This window comes from Phascolarctos cinereus, unplaced genomic scaffold, assembly GCF_003287225.1.
Source record: "Phascolarctos cinereus isolate Bilbo 61053 unplaced genomic scaffold, phaCin_HiC Scaffold_5;HRSCAF=322, whole genome shotgun sequence".
Taxonomy (NCBI): Eukaryota; Metazoa; Chordata; class Mammalia; order Diprotodontia; family Phascolarctidae; genus Phascolarctos; species Phascolarctos cinereus.
In genome coordinates, this window is record NW_027555958.1 from 261530487 (window position 1) to 261549543 (window position 19057).

The 19057-nt window shown below is 38.5% G+C and overlaps 1 protein-coding gene across 1 annotated transcript in view; it reads right to left on the reverse strand.

Annotated features, from left to right (window-relative positions):
* DNAH9 (dynein axonemal heavy chain 9) overlaps window positions 1-19057 on the reverse strand; it is a 458278-nt gene that overhangs the window by 82854 nt on the left and 356367 nt on the right. Inside the window, 3 exon segments of the mRNA XM_020965915.2 lie at window positions 3138-3260; window positions 7197-7367; window positions 15821-15961. Coding sequence (XP_020821574.1) covers window positions 3138-3260; window positions 7197-7367; window positions 15821-15961 — 435 coding nt within the window.

Consider the following 19057-nt stretch of genomic DNA (forward strand, 5'->3'; position numbering starts at 1 on the left):
AACATAGTAAAGATTTTGATACTGTGAATTAGAGTACCCATAATGTTTCATTATGAGGTACCATGGCACAGTGCATAGAGAACTGGGCTTGAAGCTAGGAAGATTTGGGTTTAAGCTCTGCCTTTCACAAATACAGTCCATATGACCTTGGACAGATCGGAAGTTAAACTTTTTAGTGCTTTAGGCACTTCTCTAAGACTATAACTTGCAGAGAAGTTGCTGACATGAATTGGTAGGGGGAGTTTTTTTACCTACGAGTTACCTATACCACTGGTCCACTCCCTATCTCTATCCCTATTCCTATCCCTTTTCCTAATATTTTGCTGCTTAGTTCCTGTATGATACCAATGCTTGTTGGAGAGTGGCCTAGGACTAGCTTACTCCCTGACATAAAAGGAGTCTCAATTTAACAAACCCCACCTTATCCAAGCTGAAGATCCTTCAGGGCCTTACAAATTCAACACCTTGAAAGAAGGTGAACAGAAAGAAGATAGATATAAAATTAACTTCGAGTTTGTATAAGCAGAAATAATAGAACAATGAACCCATTACAGAGTGTTTGAAAAGTATTCAGATTAGAAGACCTTTGCTTTGAAATGACTTTGATTGAAAAAAAAAAGTAGCTATTTCTCTTTTGGGCAGTTCAAATGATATCTAATGGTTTTATGATGGTACATGTATAGCCTATATTTGGTTGCTTGCCATCTTGGGCAAGGGGGGAGGGAGGGAGAAAAAAATTTGGAACTCAAAATCTTATAGAAGTGAATGTTGAAAACCATCTTTACATGTAATTGGAAAAAATAAAATACTATTAAGTGGGAAAAAAAGGTTTAAAAATTATTTATTCCTGCTAGATCAAGTTCCATGTAACATGCCATAGAGCGTGGGCAGACTTCCTCCTTTAGGCCATAATGTGTAACAGATAATTGGATTCCATGCTCAATACTCCATTTTAACCAAAGGTCTTCTCCATGTTATGAAAACAGGTTATCTCTGAATTATTTTCCTATTGGGATACTGCAATGAGGAAAACTCAAGGAATACTTCTTCCACGTTCCAGAATGTCTCTCTCCATGGCCAGTATCCTTTGGCTAACCAAAGGACCCCAGTGATCTCTCAGTGAATTTGAGTATGAGAAAGCTAGAGAGATCAAGGATGTGCTTACAAACTCACTCAGATAATGGCATTTGCACTTGACTAAGAGAAGACCGGAATAATCAAGGATGATTTCCCCAGAAGTGACTCCAGAAAGGAACTATATCTCATCCCACATGTGTTTTTTCCCCCTCCAAGTCATGTGATTTCATCAGCACCAAGAACTCATGGAATCATTGGACCATAGATTTAGGATAACAAAGAGATTGTGATCCTATGTGCCTGAAGTTTGGTAGAGAAACTAGAGCTGGAAAAATAGATTTGGGAATCATCTGTACAGAGATGGTAATTGTACCTAAGGGAGCCAATGAGGTCACCTAGAATAAAAAGATTCCAAAATACAAAGATCAAGCTGAGGAGATCACAGTAATGTGGGAACTGTATAAGGTCCATATCATTCCTCATTGTCAGCTGTCCTAAAGACACATCCAAAGAGTACACAGAAAAATGAACCTACATTTCAGTACTTTTATTCATTTACAAAAATAGTTATTTTGTCTATCTGTGCAAGTGCCCACAGGATGTACAGGACATCAATTTACTCCAGGGCCTTTTCTGCATGGATGCTATTGAAAAGGGTGGGAAGAAGATAAACAGTAACTCACATTTATATAGTGCTTTAATGTTTGCAAAGAGCTTTATATACATAATTTCATTTTATCTTCTCAACAACCTTGTGAGGTAGATTCTGTTATTATCCTCATTTTACAGATGGGGAAACTGAGGCTACAGGTTAAAGTAAGTAGAGGGGTTTGAAATCCAGTCCTCTGATTTCAAATCCAACTTTTCCCACTGCAAGGTGTTGCAATGAATGTTCTCCTTAAAAATCCTTCACTGAATCCCACCAGCCCTTAACTACTATCCTTTATCTCCACCCTCCTTCACAGTCAAACTCCTAGAAAAGTTACTCATTACCTCCATTTTACTACCTCCTACTCATTTCTCAATCCTTGAAATTTAGCTCCCACACCCACTACTCCATTGAAACTGCTATCTTTAAGGTTATCAGTGATCTTTTCATTGCTAAATCCTATACTTTCCTCAACCATGAAGTTACCCAAGAAGGATAACTTGTCCTCTCTGAAGAGTCTGACACTCCTCATTTTGGTGGACTAAACCCAGGATCCTAAGCTCTATATAAATTTTAGATGTTGTCTGTAAAATGCTTTAAAAACCCAGGGTTTTTGTGAGGAAAAAAATGATAAAATATTTTTATAAAGCATATATAAATGCGGTTGATATTACCTATTATTGATTGGATATAGAAAGTTAGGGAGAGAGAAGTCCATGGGGAATACAGTCAGATGTCATGGTAGGTGATAATATCCAGAAAGGAAAAATGGTACTATTCACATATCACAGAATAACAGTTAGATGGAGCTAGCCAGGCCCAAATCCTGTTTTTCTCCCCACTTCTCCACTGAGCTGAACAATAAGTTGGGATCCAGATGTAGGCTAATATCATTGCTTCTCCACATTAAAATTTCAGTGGAAGAGACCATAGAAGTAAGATGACTAGCATGAGCATAACATAGCAAGCAAAAAGAAATCTTTGGATGTGATAGGCCATTTTTTGCCAAAGGCACATTGAGAAGTAGGTTAATCCGCTCTTACAAACAAAGCAAAGCAGATGGATGGACCTTAGATGCGGGATATTGTTGCTACCTTAAGGAAATTCATTATCTAAGGGGTAGAAAGTTGGAGGAACGGCCCTGAGGACTTCACCACCCATTCTTTCATTCTGGGGCTGTCTATAGGCATCAAATAAAAAGAGAGAGCTGCTTTAGCACAGGCTGCCACACAAAGGTATCTTTTATGACACTAAAGGGCCCCTAAAAGCATTCAGTGACACATTCTGCCTTGAGGTTGAATGTAGAGTGGGCAGAAGGATACATCTTCCCTCCCTTATCTTCTAAAGCCATAATGACCAATAGCAGAAAAGCATTTAGAGAGAATCTTCATTTAAAAAATGGGATACTAACCTTGATGCCACCCCAGGAGTGGTGGGAGAGGAAATCCACAGGACTAAGGACGCCAGACTGTGCTGGGTACCGAAGAAGAAAGTCCAATTCAACAGCACTAATTTCCTGGTTCATTAAAAGAATCTACAAAATGAAATGACAGTATATTCATACAACATCTAATACTATATCTGTATCTCCTCAGACATATCATATGGCTTGGTGCCTGTTAATATTCAAGGTTATATTTCTTATAATCAGTCTTATTCCCATCACTTAAGCCATTCTATCAAATTCTGCTCTTAAGGAGGGCTGGAGTAAAGTTAGTATCATGTATACTATTTTTGTACTTCTTTGGATCTCTCCATCCTTCCCCAGGAAACTCATCATTGGGAATACTCATGCTGTAAAAAAGAATTTGACACGTATCATTAGTACCTTCTGCTCCTCTGACTGGAGGGCAGAACCATGGGCTCAAGGGCCTCTATTTAGAGTTTTCTTGTTTCCTACTAGGTCACTGCTTTTTAAGAGTTCCATCATGTACTTGCATCAGATACCTTCTCTCCCTTCCACAACCCCTCCCTGTTTTTCACCTTCCATTTTTGAGTTATTTTCCTCCATTAGATTATGATTTCTTTGAGGGAAGAGACTATCTTTTTTTTTATTCATATTTGTATCCCCAGCACTTAGCACAGTGCCTGACACATTAATTAAGTGCCTATGGTATGTTTAAGATTATAGTGGTACTAGAAGAAAATAGAAAAGAATCTGATATATTTCCTGTCCTTGAAGCCAACAAATATTTATTAAGCACTTACCATGTTCAAGGCACTGTGCTAAATACTGGGATACAAAGAAAGGCAAAAACAGCCTCTATCCTCAAAGGGCTCATATTCTATGAAAGAGTTTATGGTCTGGTATAAAGATAAATTATGCATAAGAAATGCTTTTGTTTTTAACAAAGTAGCTATATAAATACATAGAAAATAGAATGAATATATGCATTAGCATTGAAGACTAAAGGAATGATGAGAATTTGGGAGGGGAAAAGGAGAGAATGATTAATCTGGAGAAATTTTTTGGTAGAACTTGGTTTTGAGTTAGGTCTTGAAGGAAGGGTGACCTTGGACAAATCACAATCTCTTTGGGCCTCTGTTTCTTCGCCTATAAAACATAAAGGTTAGACTAGACATACTCTTAAGTTCCTTCCAGTTCATATCTATGATCACTTCATCCTCTAAATAATGGACATGAATTGCCAGAAAGGAGAGGAAGGACATTTCAGTAAGGAGGTGAATCATGTATGCACAGAGGAAGGGATTAACAAAATACTAGTAGGACATGTCAAACAATTTGCTTTAGTCAGATAACATTTGGGAGTGTGGGAGAAATTTCTCTATTTGAATTTAGTTCTGTGAGGTCAAGTTTCTCCACTAAAGTTCTACACTGAAGCCTCATCATGACATGGAGGTGCCCCTGTATTCTCAAAGACTGTGCCAGTAGAGGCAAGGTCTTGAAATGTTCTCTCAAGTTGGCAAGGTGTGAAGTATCAGCCAAATGATGGACTAGGTTTCTATAATCCCAAGATCAGCCCAAATTTGAAGAGGATCATTACCAGGTTGACAAGAAGGTGATGAATTTTTTGGCCTTGGTAAATCTTTTAGACTGTCTACTAATTAAGCTATAGAAGAATTGTGTTTTGGAAGGTGAAAGGAAGAAGTAGTCACACCAGCAAAATTACATATCCTAGAGGGATTGAAGTTTAGTTGAATTATACTTAGAATATTCATGTTTTATCAACTGCTGATGATGTGGGAACTTCCTCCATGAATATAGAACAGAACTTCAAACTTTCTCATCCTGTGCAATTATTGTCCATACTGACAGTTTAAATATTGTGATTATTATTATTATTTGGTTCCCCTTCCTCTCTTAAAATAGTACGTTGTCCCTACAATTGGTTTTGCTTAATCTTCTTTAGTTCAACTCTGTTATCTTATTAGGCTATTTTCCCCCATCATCTTCTTTTTTGTTAACCCTATTCCTAGTTTTGGAGTTTTTCTCAGCCTACTGATTTTTTTTCTTTTAAAAAATCTTCCCCCTATCTTCCCCCTTTTCCTTCTCTCTCATTTAAGCAATAAGTTCAAAATCCCCCTTCCTTTTCTCTCTGCAAATGTCTTTTATTTGTTAGGTTTTTATTTTTCTATGCCTTTCTCTTAAGAATTTCTTTACCTTGTTCTTATCACTAATTCTCTTACCTTTCTATTTTGAATCTTTATTCTTTGATTCATGGTCAATGTATGTTAGTCTTTTTTTTTATCATTAATTGGGGCTGGAGTAAATGACTAAGTCCTTTATTTTGTTGGTGATGAAACTTAGAACCAGACACTATGATTCTTAGGAGCTATTGCACTTTTTCTTATAATTCTCATTGAGGAATAGAAAGGGATCATGTCAGACTGAGGTCCATTTAACATAACTGTCCATTTGATGGGCTGCCAAAAAACAACAACAACAAAAAAAGTTTTTCCTCAATAGGACGTAAGCTTCTTGAGGTCACTAACTTTCATTTTTGTTTTTCCTGTCCTCATTGTTTAGCATAATATCTAGCAACTAGTAGACACTTAATAAGTTTTTATTGATTGATTGGTGCTTGCCCTTCAAGTTTAAGCTCTTCTGCATTTAGCTAGGCTGGTCTATAGACAGGTGCATACTTGTGATTTTTCTATCATCTTGGTAGGATTTGCCAGAGTTTGCATCAAACAAGAATATACTTTTGATGCGGTGTTGGGACCTGGACCCTGAATTTTACCATACATTTCATCAACCCAGTCCCTGAAATTTTCCATACAACCCGGTCTCTGGCGTGTGGCCCAAGGCATCTGGCCCACCCCAGCCTGCCTAGATCACTTAATTAACTTACTTGACAGCCCTTTCACAGTCACTATTGGCCATTCCAGACTACTTGCATATAGTGCCCACTCCACTCATTAATCCCATCTATATCTTTTCTGGTTGCACCTGGCCCACCCCAAGCTATTTACCATTCCTAAATCCCATCCTAATCTTCTCATGGTCTTTTTTTTTTTTTGTATGTACTATCAGTCTCACCCCTATCAAGGCACAGATTCACTTAGAACCTAGCCACTTCTATTGATGTTAAAATAAACCCTGTTACTTTGACTGAAAGAAGGCTTGAATCCTTTCCAGGCAGACTTGTCCTGTACCCTTATGTTTTGGGGTTCCCAGCAACCCCAAACCATGTCATTGGGGTTCCCAGCACCCCAAACAGCATCACTTTGACAGCCCAATGTTACCTCCATGCCTCAGGAGAAATAGGACTTTCATAGAAGTTGGAATATTAATAAAGAAAAAAGTTTAGCAGATAAACTTTTAAAAGTACCAAATAGGAACCAAGGCTGTAAACTGGGTTAAATGAAGGGAATGGAATAGACAATAGCTAAAGCCTCTTCTGGCATTAATATTTTATGGTTCTGAGTTCTTGGATCTAAAGCAGAAAATAAGTTGCAAAATGTAGGTTCAGTATTCATTAGTATAGAAGTATAATATTTACTACAAATATAAGTAATATGATGAAAATATTATAAGATCCATTTGGCATGGATATATATGGAGGACTGGATATACAGCATGTATTGTCACAGGGAGTTTTGCTGCTTACTCTTGGGTGATTATAAGCAAGTCACTCTTTAGCCTAGGTTGTCTTTTTTGTAAAATTAGGGCATTGGACTAGATTATCTTTAAGATTCCTCCTAGCACTAAATCCTAATTTGTTTTAGGCTTGAGCCTTTTAGTCCAACACCTCTGGCCAATACATTCTAGATATGAAGGCTTAAAAATATGTATGTATGTATATATATATATATATATATATATATATATATATATATATATATATATATATATATATATACACACACACACCCAGTAGTTAGGGTCCTTGATATAGTAACTTTTTACTGATTAAAACATCCACTTTTCCAGGATCTTTAAGCCACTGGGCAGTTTTAACAAAAAATGAAACAACCCCCCCCCCAAAAAATTAAGTCTTGTGCTTACCTGAAAGGTGAGTTGGGTGATGTAAGTCAGCTTGTCACATTCAAAAAGCCCCCGGCTGGTGTACTGATACACAGAGAAGGTAATATTATCAATCAAACTGGCTACTCTCTGTTGGAGGTTTTCATTGGGATCAGTCCTTTGCACAGCTTTTTGGAAGACGATGCTGAATGCCTAGAGGGGACAGAGTTGGGGCAGAGGGGTTGCTTCAAAATGTGATCATGTGATTGAACTTTTAAAATAAGCACAGACTTCTTGGTTTTCTTGGGGAGGTGGGGGACTCTGGATGGAAAACACAGTATATGCCCTTTATGTTTATTGATTTTGCTTAACTGGGTTTTATTCTTTTTATTGTTGTTGTTACAAGGGAAGGTTCATCAGATGGGAGAGAAGGTAGTCAGAAAAGACTGATGTAAAAATAAAAGGCATCAATAAAACATTAAACAAAAAAGTGCGAACAATTTACTAGCCCCAAAAGAGGTTTTCTTAGTCTGCCCTTTTCAGAAGACACAGAAGGGTAATTAACACATACGCCTGGTGGGAAGTACTACATATTATAGGCAAGCACATAACGACTGGATTATGGCTTTCTTATAATGTAGCCTGAGTGAAGAAAATTTTTTGGCTTCTGTATCATATAGAATATATACAATCACATCATATAACAGTATTATACAATGGTAAACTCATATTGAGTTTGTAGTTCATTAAATCTAAACTAAATTTCTTCTTCCCATGAACTGTTGCCTAATTCCACATAGCTTATACTTGTGCTTTTGAGTTTTTTTTAAACACAAGTGCAGGACACATTTATTATTTTTTGGTTTTTTGGCTTTTTGGTGAGGCTAAGTGAAGTCTTGCCCAGCGTCACACAGCTAGTAAGTGTCATGTGTCTGAGGCCGGATTTGAACTTGGGTCCTCCTGACTCCAAGGCCGGAGCTCTATGTACTGCGCCATCTAGCTGCCCCTATTGTTCCATCTAGCTGCCCCCCACTGTGTCATCTAGCTGCCCTCTCACTGCTCCATCTAGCTGCCCCCACATTTATTCTTAATAAATCCCATTTTATTTGATTTGGAGCACTGCTTTAGCATAGTCATTTTGGATCTTGATTCGGTCATCTAAATTGTTGACTGTCCTTTTCAGCTCTATGTCACCTGCAGATTTATTTAATAGCCTGAAGCTAAGATCTCTACGGGGCACTCCACTGGAGACTACCTCCTAGAGCTGGAGTTCTTAACCTAGGTCTGTGAATTTATTTTAAAAAATTCTTTGGTAACTGTATTTCAACACTTTTCCTTTGTAATTTAATGTATTTGGTAACATAATTCTGAGGAGTTCATAGGCATGACTAGACTTTCAAAAGGGTTCATGACAAAAAAAAAGGTTTTTTTTTTTTTAAATTTTAGAGACTCTCCTGGCCAGACATCCACTTGCTCTTGCTTATTGTGAGAGGAGCCTCCTCCTTTTCTCAGCTGAACTTGAAAAAATGACTACATTTCCTCTCTTCTTGCTTGCAATATGACTTCTGACTTCATCATTAAACTGGAATTGCTCTCTCCAAAGTTACTAATGATCTCTTAATTGCCAATCTAATGACCTTTCCTCAAGCCTCATATTTCTTCACTTCTCTGCAGCATTTCACATCATTGATCACCTAACTAAAACCTGGCTTTCTCCTGACGATACAGCCTCCCTGGTCAGCCCTTTCCATTATTGGCTAGACTCATTCTCTTCAGCTCACTGGTCAAGGGTGGTGGTGGCATTGGAATACTCCTTTCTCCCCCCTGCCACTTCCAGTTTCTCCCCTGTCTTCCATCACTCAGTAACCTCTTCTACTTTGGGGTTCATGCTATCATATTTACCACCAAATCAAAATCCTGGTAGCTGTTGTCCAAAGACCCTGAGGTCACTCTTCTTTCTTTCTCAATGAATTTGATACTTGGCTGACAATTTTCCTCCCCCCCCCAACTCCTATCTTCATATTAAAGGACTTCAACATACATATTGATTCTCTCTCACACACCCTAACCATTCAGTTCCTCAACCTCCTCACCTTCTATGAGCTATTCCTCATCCCACATCAGTCACATACAAAGATGGTCATACTCTCAATCTTGCCATCATCCATAAATGCAACACTTCCATTCAAGAATTCTGAAATCCCCTTATCTCACCATAATCTATTAGCTTTTCACCTTTCCCTCTGCCTTTCCTTTCATAACCCTTCTCTTCATCTGCACCATGAACTCCAATCCCTTGACTCCTCAATCCCAGGCCATTTTCTTCCTTCCTTCCTTCCTTCCTTCCTTCCTTCCTTCCTTCCTTCCTTCCTTCCTTCCTTCCTTCCTTTCTTTGGCAATGGGGTTAAGTGACTTGTTCAGGGTCACAGAGATAGTAAGTGTTATGTGTATGAAGCTAGATTTGAACTCAGGTCCTCCTAACTCCAGGGCCGGTGTGCTATCCACTGCCACCTAGCTCCCTCCCCCCTGCCCCCAGGCCATCTTCTCTGCACTAGCCACTCTCTCCTCTTCTCCCTACCTTGAAACCTTGGTAAACCAATTCAAGTCTACACTGTCTCCTCTCTTGAATCCCTAGCCCTCTTAACTTATCACCAATTATGCCCAGCTAGATCATGCCCACCATTTGTCACCTTTGTTTCTACACACATGCTGCTGAACAAAGATGGAGAAAATCAGGAAACTGTTCTGACTGGATCCATTAGAAATTTATGTTACATAATCTCAACTGGGCTCTTACTGCTGCTAGGCAATCTTTCTATACCTCCCTTATCAACTTACTATCCCACACTCCACAGTGCCTCTTCCAAACCTTTTCATCTCTCCTCAAAACTCCCATTACTCCCTTCCCCCTACTCTCTCAGCTGGGAACTTTGCCTCATATTTTACAGAAGAAAATGATTCAAGTGATCCTCTTCCATCTTATCCTCTCCAAGAGATTGTTCCTTCTGTCATCCTCATTCTTTTACTTATTTTCAGTCTCTTCCTTTCTACTGGCTTATTTCCTACTGCCTTCAAACCTTTCTCCCCTATCCTGGAAAAACCCTCACTTGATCCTTCCATTTCTGCTAACTATCATCTTATGTAACTCTTCTGCCATTTGCTGCTAAACTCCTCAAAGAGGCTATCTATAATAGCTGTCTCCACTTTCTCTCCTCTCACTCTCTTCTTAGCTCCTTCCAAGCTGGTTTCTGATCGTATCATTTCATTGAACTTACTCTCGCCAAAGTTACTAATGATCTCTTAGTTGCCAAATTCTCCTTGAGCTCTCTGTAGCATCTGACACCATTGATCACTCCTCCTTGATACTCTCTTCTTTCTAGGTTTTCAGGATAATACTCTCTCCTGGTTTTATTTTTACTATCTACTCCTCTGTCTCCTTTGCTGGATCTTTACCCAGATCATGCCCTCTAACCATAAGTGTCCATCAGGGTCCTGTCCTTGGTCCTCTTCTCTTCTCCTTCTATACCACTTCATTTGGTGATCTCATCAGCTCCCATGGATTTATTGACCATCTCTATGCTGATGATTCTCAAATCTACATTTCCTGCCCCAAATCTCTATTGATCTCTCATCTCACCACTCAACTGTCTTTCAGACACCCCAAACTGGATGTGCAATAGACATCTTACACTCAATATATCCAAAACAGAGCTCATTATTTTTTCCTCTAAACCCTCCCTGTTTCCTACCTTCACTATTACTGTAGGGGGCAACACCATCCTCCCAATTCCTCAAACTCACAACTTAGGAGTCATCCTGGATTCCTATCTCTCACCCCCACCCCCATCCCATATCAAATCTATTATAATAATCTACTGATTTTGTCTCTGTAGCATCTCTTACACATGCCCCCTTATCTCCTTTGACACTGCCAGCACTCTAGTACAGGCCCTCATCAGCTCAGGCCTGGATTATTATAATTGTCTACTGGTGGGTCTGCCTGTCTTAAATCTTTCCCTACTCCAATTTGTCCTCCATTCAGTCAATAAAGTGATTTTCCTAAAGCATAGGTCCAATCATGACACATACATCCTCTCTCTCCTCCCCCCACCCCACTCAAGAAACAACATTAGCTTTCTATTACCTCCAGGAAAAAATATATCCTCTGTTTGCCATTCAAAGCCCTTCATAACCTATCTCCTTCCTGCTTTTCCAGTTTTCTTATGCTTTGCTCCCCAACATGTACTCATAAATCCAGTGACAACGGCTTTCTTGATATTCCATGAACAAGATACTCCATTTCTTGATCTGTTGCTCTGCACATTTTTTTCTGTTTCCCATACTTGGCGTACTCTCCCTCCTCTGTTCTGACTACTGACCTCTCTGGCTTTTTTAGAGTTTCAATTAAAATTCCACCTTCCTCAAGCCCTCTTAATTCCAATGTTTTCCCTCTTTTAATTATTTCCTATTTATCTTCCTTGTATATATTTGTATATAGCTCACTTTGTGTATATTTGTTTGCATGTTCTCTTCTCCATTATATTTTAAGTTCCTTGAAGGCAGGGATTATCTTTTGCCTCTTTTTGTATGCTCAGTGCTTAGCTAAGTGCCTGGCAAAAGTAGGTACCTAATAAACATTTATTGATTGATTGTCTTGTATACTCTCTAGGTTTTCTGACAGTGATCTCTTGGTTTTCTTCCTATCTGTCTGACCACTCCTTCTTAGTCTCCTTTGCTGGCTCTTCATTCATGTCATGTACAGTAATACTAAGTATTCCTTATGGCTCCATCATAGGTCCCTTTTTAAAAAACTTTATTTTGTGACTCCATTAATTGTTCTGGGTTCAATTGCCATCTCTATGCAGATAATTCCTAGATCTATATGTTCAGTTCTAGTTTCTCTTGAGTTTCAAGCCTGTATCAACAACTTTTCTCTTGGAGGCAATTGGGTTTAAGTGACTTGCCCAGGGTCACACAGCTAATAAGTGTCTGAAACTGGATTTGAACTCTGGTCCTCTTGACTCCAGGGCTGGTGCTCTATCCACTGTGCCACCTTGTTGCCCCCAACAACTTTCTTTTAGATATTCTAAGCTGGATGTTCCACAGGCATCTCAAACCCAACATGTATAAAATATAACTCACTATCTTCTGCAACAAACTCACCCCCTTTCAAACTTAACTATAGAGTCATCTTAGTTGTCCAAATTGTAATTTCAGTGTTATTCTCTGACTCCTCACTCTCACCCATCCCAATCTGTTGCTAAATCTTGTCATTTCTATCTTCGATCATCTTGTGTCCATGTCTCCAGTCATACAGACAACATCCTTATACAAGCCCTTCCTCTTACCTGGACTACTGCAATAACCTTTTAATTCCCTTAGTTTCCTTGCCTCAAATATTTTCCAATTCCAATCCATGTTCCATTAAGTTGCCAAAGCATAAGTCTGATTATGTCACCCTTCTTTCTAACCTGACTCCTTCCTTCCTTTCTGATCTCGTTACACTTTATTCTCTTTATTCCCTCTACAATTCAACTACACTGTCTAATGTGATAGTACTTGAAGAGTATATTCCATCTCATCTCTGCCATCTCTGCACTAGCTGCCCCCATTTTTGGAATGTTCTCCCTCCTTACTTCCTTCTCCTGGCTTCCCTTCAAGGACTCAGGTAAAATTCAGACATATGAAAGGACTTATCTGATTCTTCTAACTGCTGTCTGAGGTTATCTTCGTTCTATTCTGTATATAATAGAGGATGTGAGACCTTGGAGTTTGCTCCAAACTCCTAATATATAGGGACCTTGTTTCTTTGAGTTTCCTATCATGTGGGTGGCCCCCTTTGAGTAGATGTATAGCTGGAATAGGGTGCTTCTTTAAAAATTACTAGACTGGGACAGCCTTCTCTTTCCTGCATGCTTTTTCATGCTGTGCCCAGAGGATGAAGATCACACACAGTTCACCCACAGCTAAGGATCCATGAACTGAACTGGCAGGAAGGATAACTACCTTTGCCTCTCTATTATTCTGGCTGTAAGAAATAGTCCTGGGAGGAGGATGAGGGTGTTTGTTTCTCTTTTATCCAATTTATCCTCAGTTTCAGGTACTGGTGGTAATCTGCACTGGAAAGGAGTTTGAGCCATGATGACCTTAGAGTCAAGATTCCAGGGAGAATGACATATGCAGCCAGCCTGGCAGAAAAGTCTGGAGTAGCTAGGGTGCCTGGGATTGAAGCCTGAAGTGTGAATGTGTGGGGTTAGATTTGGAGATAGTCACTGCCCTTTAGAGAAACTGAGCTAAGCTATGAATCTAATGCTTTTCTCCTCTCCAGAGGGTGAGGTGGCATGAGGGCAGGAAGTAAGCTGCTTGCATATTGTTAATAAACAAACAAAGGCATATTAGCCTTTGGACCTCTTTTGCTATTTGGTCTAGTCTATTTTTTAAGGTATTATTTTCTTCAGTTTTTTTTCTGGGTCTCTTTTAGTAAGCTGTGGACTCATTTTTCATGATTTTCTTGCATCACTCTCATTTCTCTTCCCAATTTTTCCTCTACTTCTCTTACTTGATTTTCAAAATTCTTTTTGAGCTCTTCCATAGCCTGAGACCAATTCATATTCTTCCTGGAGACTTTGGATGTAGGAGCTTTGACTTTGTTGTCTTCTGATTGTATGTTTTGATATTCTTTGTCACCAAAGACAGATTTTATGGTCTGAGTTTTTTCCTGCTGTTTGCCCATTTTCCTAGCCAATTACTTAATTTTTTAACTCTTTGTTAAGGTAGGTCTCTGCTTCCAGTGTGGAGGATGTACTTTCCCAAGCTTTGGGTGTTTTATGCAGCTGTTTTCAGAGATACTTTTAGGGACCTGTAAGTTTTTGGTTCTTCCAAGGTGGTATGATCTAAGGAGAGGTGTTTACTCCTTTCCTGGCCTGTGCTCTGGTCTGTGAGTGACCACAAGCATTCTTTTCTGCCCTAGAATTGTGAAGAGGGTTCCCTCTGCACTGCTTCCACAAGCTCTGCTATGCCAGTGCTCCTCCTGGCCCCAGGACTGTGACCCAGGTCCAAGTACGGGAAAAACAACAGAATCCTGTCTCTGTGCCAGCTCCAGAAACAGCTGCTGCCCCCACAGACACCACAACGTGGCTGTGTGTGTGTACGTGGGTGGGGTGATGTGCTCCTCTCTCACCCAGGTCCAACAGACTTTTCCTATTGCCCTTCTAAGTGATCTTTGGCATTTGTGGGTTAAGAAGTCTGGAAACCGCCACAGCTGCCAGTGATTCAGTCCCCTGAAGCCTGCTCTGGGTTTGCTGGGGACTGGTCTGTGCTGGCGCAGTTTGTGCTGGTGCTGCATTCCTCTCTCAGGCTGGTGCAACAGACCTTTCCTGTTGACCTTCCAGGTTGTCTTGGGCTGGAAATTTGTTTCACTCTGTCTTTCTGTGGGTTCTGATGCTCTAGAATTTGTTAAGTCATCTTTTACAGATATGTGGAAGGGTTTGGGGGAGAGCTCAAGTGAGTCTCTGCCTTTACTCTCCCATCTTGGTTCCACCCTTGGGCATATTAGCCTTTGAAGAAAATATATTTTTTTCATAAAAGCTAATTTAACTTTTAGTAGCTAAATGAAAAAGGTATGCAAGGAATCTCCCCTACAGTTGGGGGAACTGAAACAATTAATGGAAGCTAGAATCACTTGCAGAGAGCCTAGACACTTTCATACTCTCTTAAAGGAACCAGAGGACGCTGTGGAAGGGGTGGGTGAAATGTAATATACCTGGCCTTCAGGCAGAGGGATACTCAGGGTAGTCAGTGTTACATTATACGTCTTGTATGCATACCTAGTTGTTTTCATGTTGGCTCTTTCATTAGAATGTGAGCTCCTTGAGAGCAGAACTTAGGGCTAAGTTATTTTCTGCAAGGTAGGGAGAGGTACAGAGTGGGTAGTTGCTAGGAGGAAGGCCACACTTCAGGCTATCCCCAGTAGGCAAAGCTTGATGTGGCTTGGAAGGATTTAGACTGTGGCCTTTTCTGTTTGGTAGGGGAAATGAGGAGAGTTAGTCAAATGGCTTCCAAGTGATGCCTAGTGGCATGTGTATATATATAATATATATATATATATATATATATATATATATATAATATATATATACACACACATACATAATAGTATATGTTTATAATTATAAATAAGTCAATTTGTATATTTAGGAATTCATCCTTTTTTTCAAACTGATAGGGATGAATAATCAAAAACATTTCCAGACCATTAGTCTAGATGAGATCTCTCCATTTCAAGGACAGTATGAAAAAAAAATGTGTGTCTCTTTTGTATTTGTTTTTTCCTCCAGTTTTTATTCTTTATGCATATTTCCTTGCTTAGTCTGGTAGGCTCTCAAAAACATCTGTTAAATGAACATGTAAATCAACATCATTCTCTGTCTACTTAATGCTTAAATTATGCCCATATACAACCCTGAGTCAAACAAGAGGGTGGGAGATTCATCAGAGAATTAAAAGCAAAATAGCTGTTATCTTGCTACCTTTTAAAGATTTGCAGCAGATAATCACTAAAATGGACAATCCTAATAGATTGTCCTCTAGTGGAGAACTGTTTTTTTTTTCTTTTTAATAATAATAACTCATAGAATGTTAACAGTAAAGCTGTAATGAGAAATCACCTTGAGAGAAAACTGATACATGGGATGAATTTTACTGAGGTCATTCATGATGAAGTACAGCAAGGAGGCACGTGCTGCCACTGGACGGTAATGTTCTCTGGCATCATTGATTTTTACTTCTGTTATCTTGGCTTCCTGAACCTGTTAAAAATTAAAAAGCATTTGTTTTATTTAGAATATTGCTCTTCCTTCTCAAATAAAGCCTTCCATATAAACAAACTGTAGAGTATTAACTTGCCTGGTGAAAAAGAAGTTTTAGGGAAGTATTTCACAAGAATCACCTCTATCCTCCAAATATTTCCTCTATGCATAAAAATAATATGAATTTATTTGAAAACATTAACAAAAATTATTAATGCCTTCATAAACTGAACATGTAAAATAAAATATGAAGTATCCATCACAAGTCATAAATTGTTATAAATATGTCTCTTTTAACTTTCCTTTTGTCCATTCATTTCTATAGGCTTATAGGATTTTTTTGAGGGGAGTAATTCAATCAGTCTGAGGGAGCTCCCTGTGTGGAAATTCCCTCCAACAATGCAGATCAGCAACTCTCATGTAATTTACAGAGTTGGATAGTTTTTGGGGACACTGAGAGGTTTAATGACTTGCCCATAGTCACATAACTTCTTATTGTTGGGCAGTTATTCAGCTGTGTCTGACTCTTTATAACCCCATGGACCATAGCATGCTAGGCCCTTTCTATCCTCCACTATCTCTCAAAGTCTATTTAAGTTTATGTTCATTATTTCCATGGTACTGTCTATCCATCTCATCCTCTGGTGTCCCCTTTTCTTTCTGCCTTCAATTTCCCCCAGCATTAAGGTCTTTCCCAATAAGTCTTGTCTTCTCATCATGTGGCCTAAGTATTTAAGCTTCAGCTTCAGTATTTGACCTTCCAGTGAGTAGCCTGAACTAACTGTTTTAAGTATTAATGCATTTGATCTCCTTGCTGTCCAAGGAACTCTCATGAGTCTTTCCCTGCACCATGATTTGAAAGTGTGGATTCTGCAGTGTTCAGTTTTCCTGATAGTCTAAACTCACACAGCCATACATTGCTATTGGAAAAACCATAGCTTTGACTATATGAACCTTTGTTGGCAAGGTGATGTCTCTGTTTTTTAGTATGCTGTCCAGATTTGCCATAGCTTTCCTTCCAAGGAGCAAGCATCTTCTAATTTCAAGGCTGCACTCATCATCTGCAGTGGTCTTTGAGCCCAAGAATATAAAAATTTGACATAATTTCCACTCCTTCTCCCTCTATTTGCTAGGAAGTGATGGAACCATTTGCCAAGGTCTTGGTTTTTTTGATGTTCAGCTTCAAGTAAGCTTTTATACTCTCCTCTTTCATCCTAATTAAGAGGCTTCTTAATTTCTCTTCACTTTCTGCCATCAGAGTGGTATCATTTACATATCTGAGATTGTTGATATTTCTCCTGACAAAATTATTTCTGGCTTTTGATTCATCCAGCCTGGCATTTCTCATGACGTAGTCTGTATATGTTAAATAAATATGTTAACAATATACAGCCTTGTCTTACTCCTTTTCTAATCTTAAATCAATCAGATGTTCAGTATAGTCACAGAATGATGTTAACTTACATCTTCATTTAATAAATGTTTTTGAGAGCCTACTAGACTAAGCAAGGGAATATGTATAAAGAAGAAGAACTGGGGAAAATATGAACAGAATTCCTTTTGTGTTGGATAAGGGAAATGAGGAGAATTCAGTCAAATGTCTTCCAAATGACGTCTAGTGGCATGTATGTATATAAATACATACTTTATATCAAAATAGTATACGCTAATAATTTATAAATAAGTCAATATACATATTTAGGGATTCACCTTTTTTTTTCACTGATAGGAATGAATAATCAAAAAAGTTTCCATACCATTAACCTAATCCCACTCTCTCCATCTCAAGGATAGTATGAGAAAAAATTGTGCTTCTTGGCCTGCATACAGGTTCCTCAGGAGACAAGTAGATCATCTGATCTGGTACTCTATCTCTTTGAGGACTTGCCACATTCTATTGTGATCCTCACAGTCAAAGGCTTTAGTGTAGTCAATGAAGTAGAAGGAGATGCATTTCTGGAATTCCTTCACTTTCTCCATAATCCAGCAAATGTTGGCAATTTGGTTTCTAATTTCCTCTGCCTCTTTGCAAACCAGCCTGTTTTTCTGGTAATTCTCAGTTCACATATTGCTGACGCCTAGCTTAAGTGTAACCTTGCTGGCAGGTGAAAAGAGTGCAATTGTTTGGTAATCTGAACATTCCTTGGCATTGCACTTCTTTTTTAAAACTTTCGTTTTTTAAAATAATATTTTATTTCCCCCAAATTACATGTAGAAGCAACTTTTACATTCATTTAAAATTTTTTTTTGAGTTCCAAATTCATTTCCTTCCTTCCTCTCTCCATGAGACAGTAAGCGATCTGATATGAATTACACATGTGCAATCATACAAAATATATTTCCTTATTAGTCATGTGAAAGAAGACACATAAAAAAATAGAAAAAATAAAGAAAGTGAAAAATAGTATGCTTTGCTCTCTATTAAGACTTCATCAGTTCTTTCTCTGAATGTGGATAACATTTTTCAACATGAGTCCTTTGGAATTGCCTTGGATCACTATATTGTTGAGAATAGATAAGTAATTCACAGTTGATCATCATACAATAATTCTATTACTGTGTACAATGTTGTCATGGTTCTACTCACTTCACTTTGTTTCAGTTAATGTAAGTCTTTCCAGTTTTTGTGGAATAATTCTGCCTTTCATTTCTTATAGCACAATAGTTTTTCATGATAATCAAATACAACTTATTCATCCATTCCCCAATTGATAGGCATTCTCTCTCTAATTCTTTGACACCAAAAAAGAACTGCTATAAATATTTTTGTACAAATAGGCCCTTTTCCCTTTTTAAAGAACCTTTTGTGACAGAAAGCTAGTAATGGTAATTTTGGATCAAAGAGTATGCACAATTTCATAGCCCTTTAGGCATAGATCCAAACTGCTCTCCAGAATTGTTGGATCAGTTCACAACTTCATTTTCCTTTTCTTTCATATTAGCCAATCTGATAAGTGGGAGGTGGTACCACAAAGTTGTTTTAATTTGCATTTCTCTAATAAATAGTGATTTAGAGAATTTTGTCATATGACTACAGATAGCTTTAATTTCTTTGTCTGAAAACTGCCTGTTCATATCCTTTGATCATTTATCAAT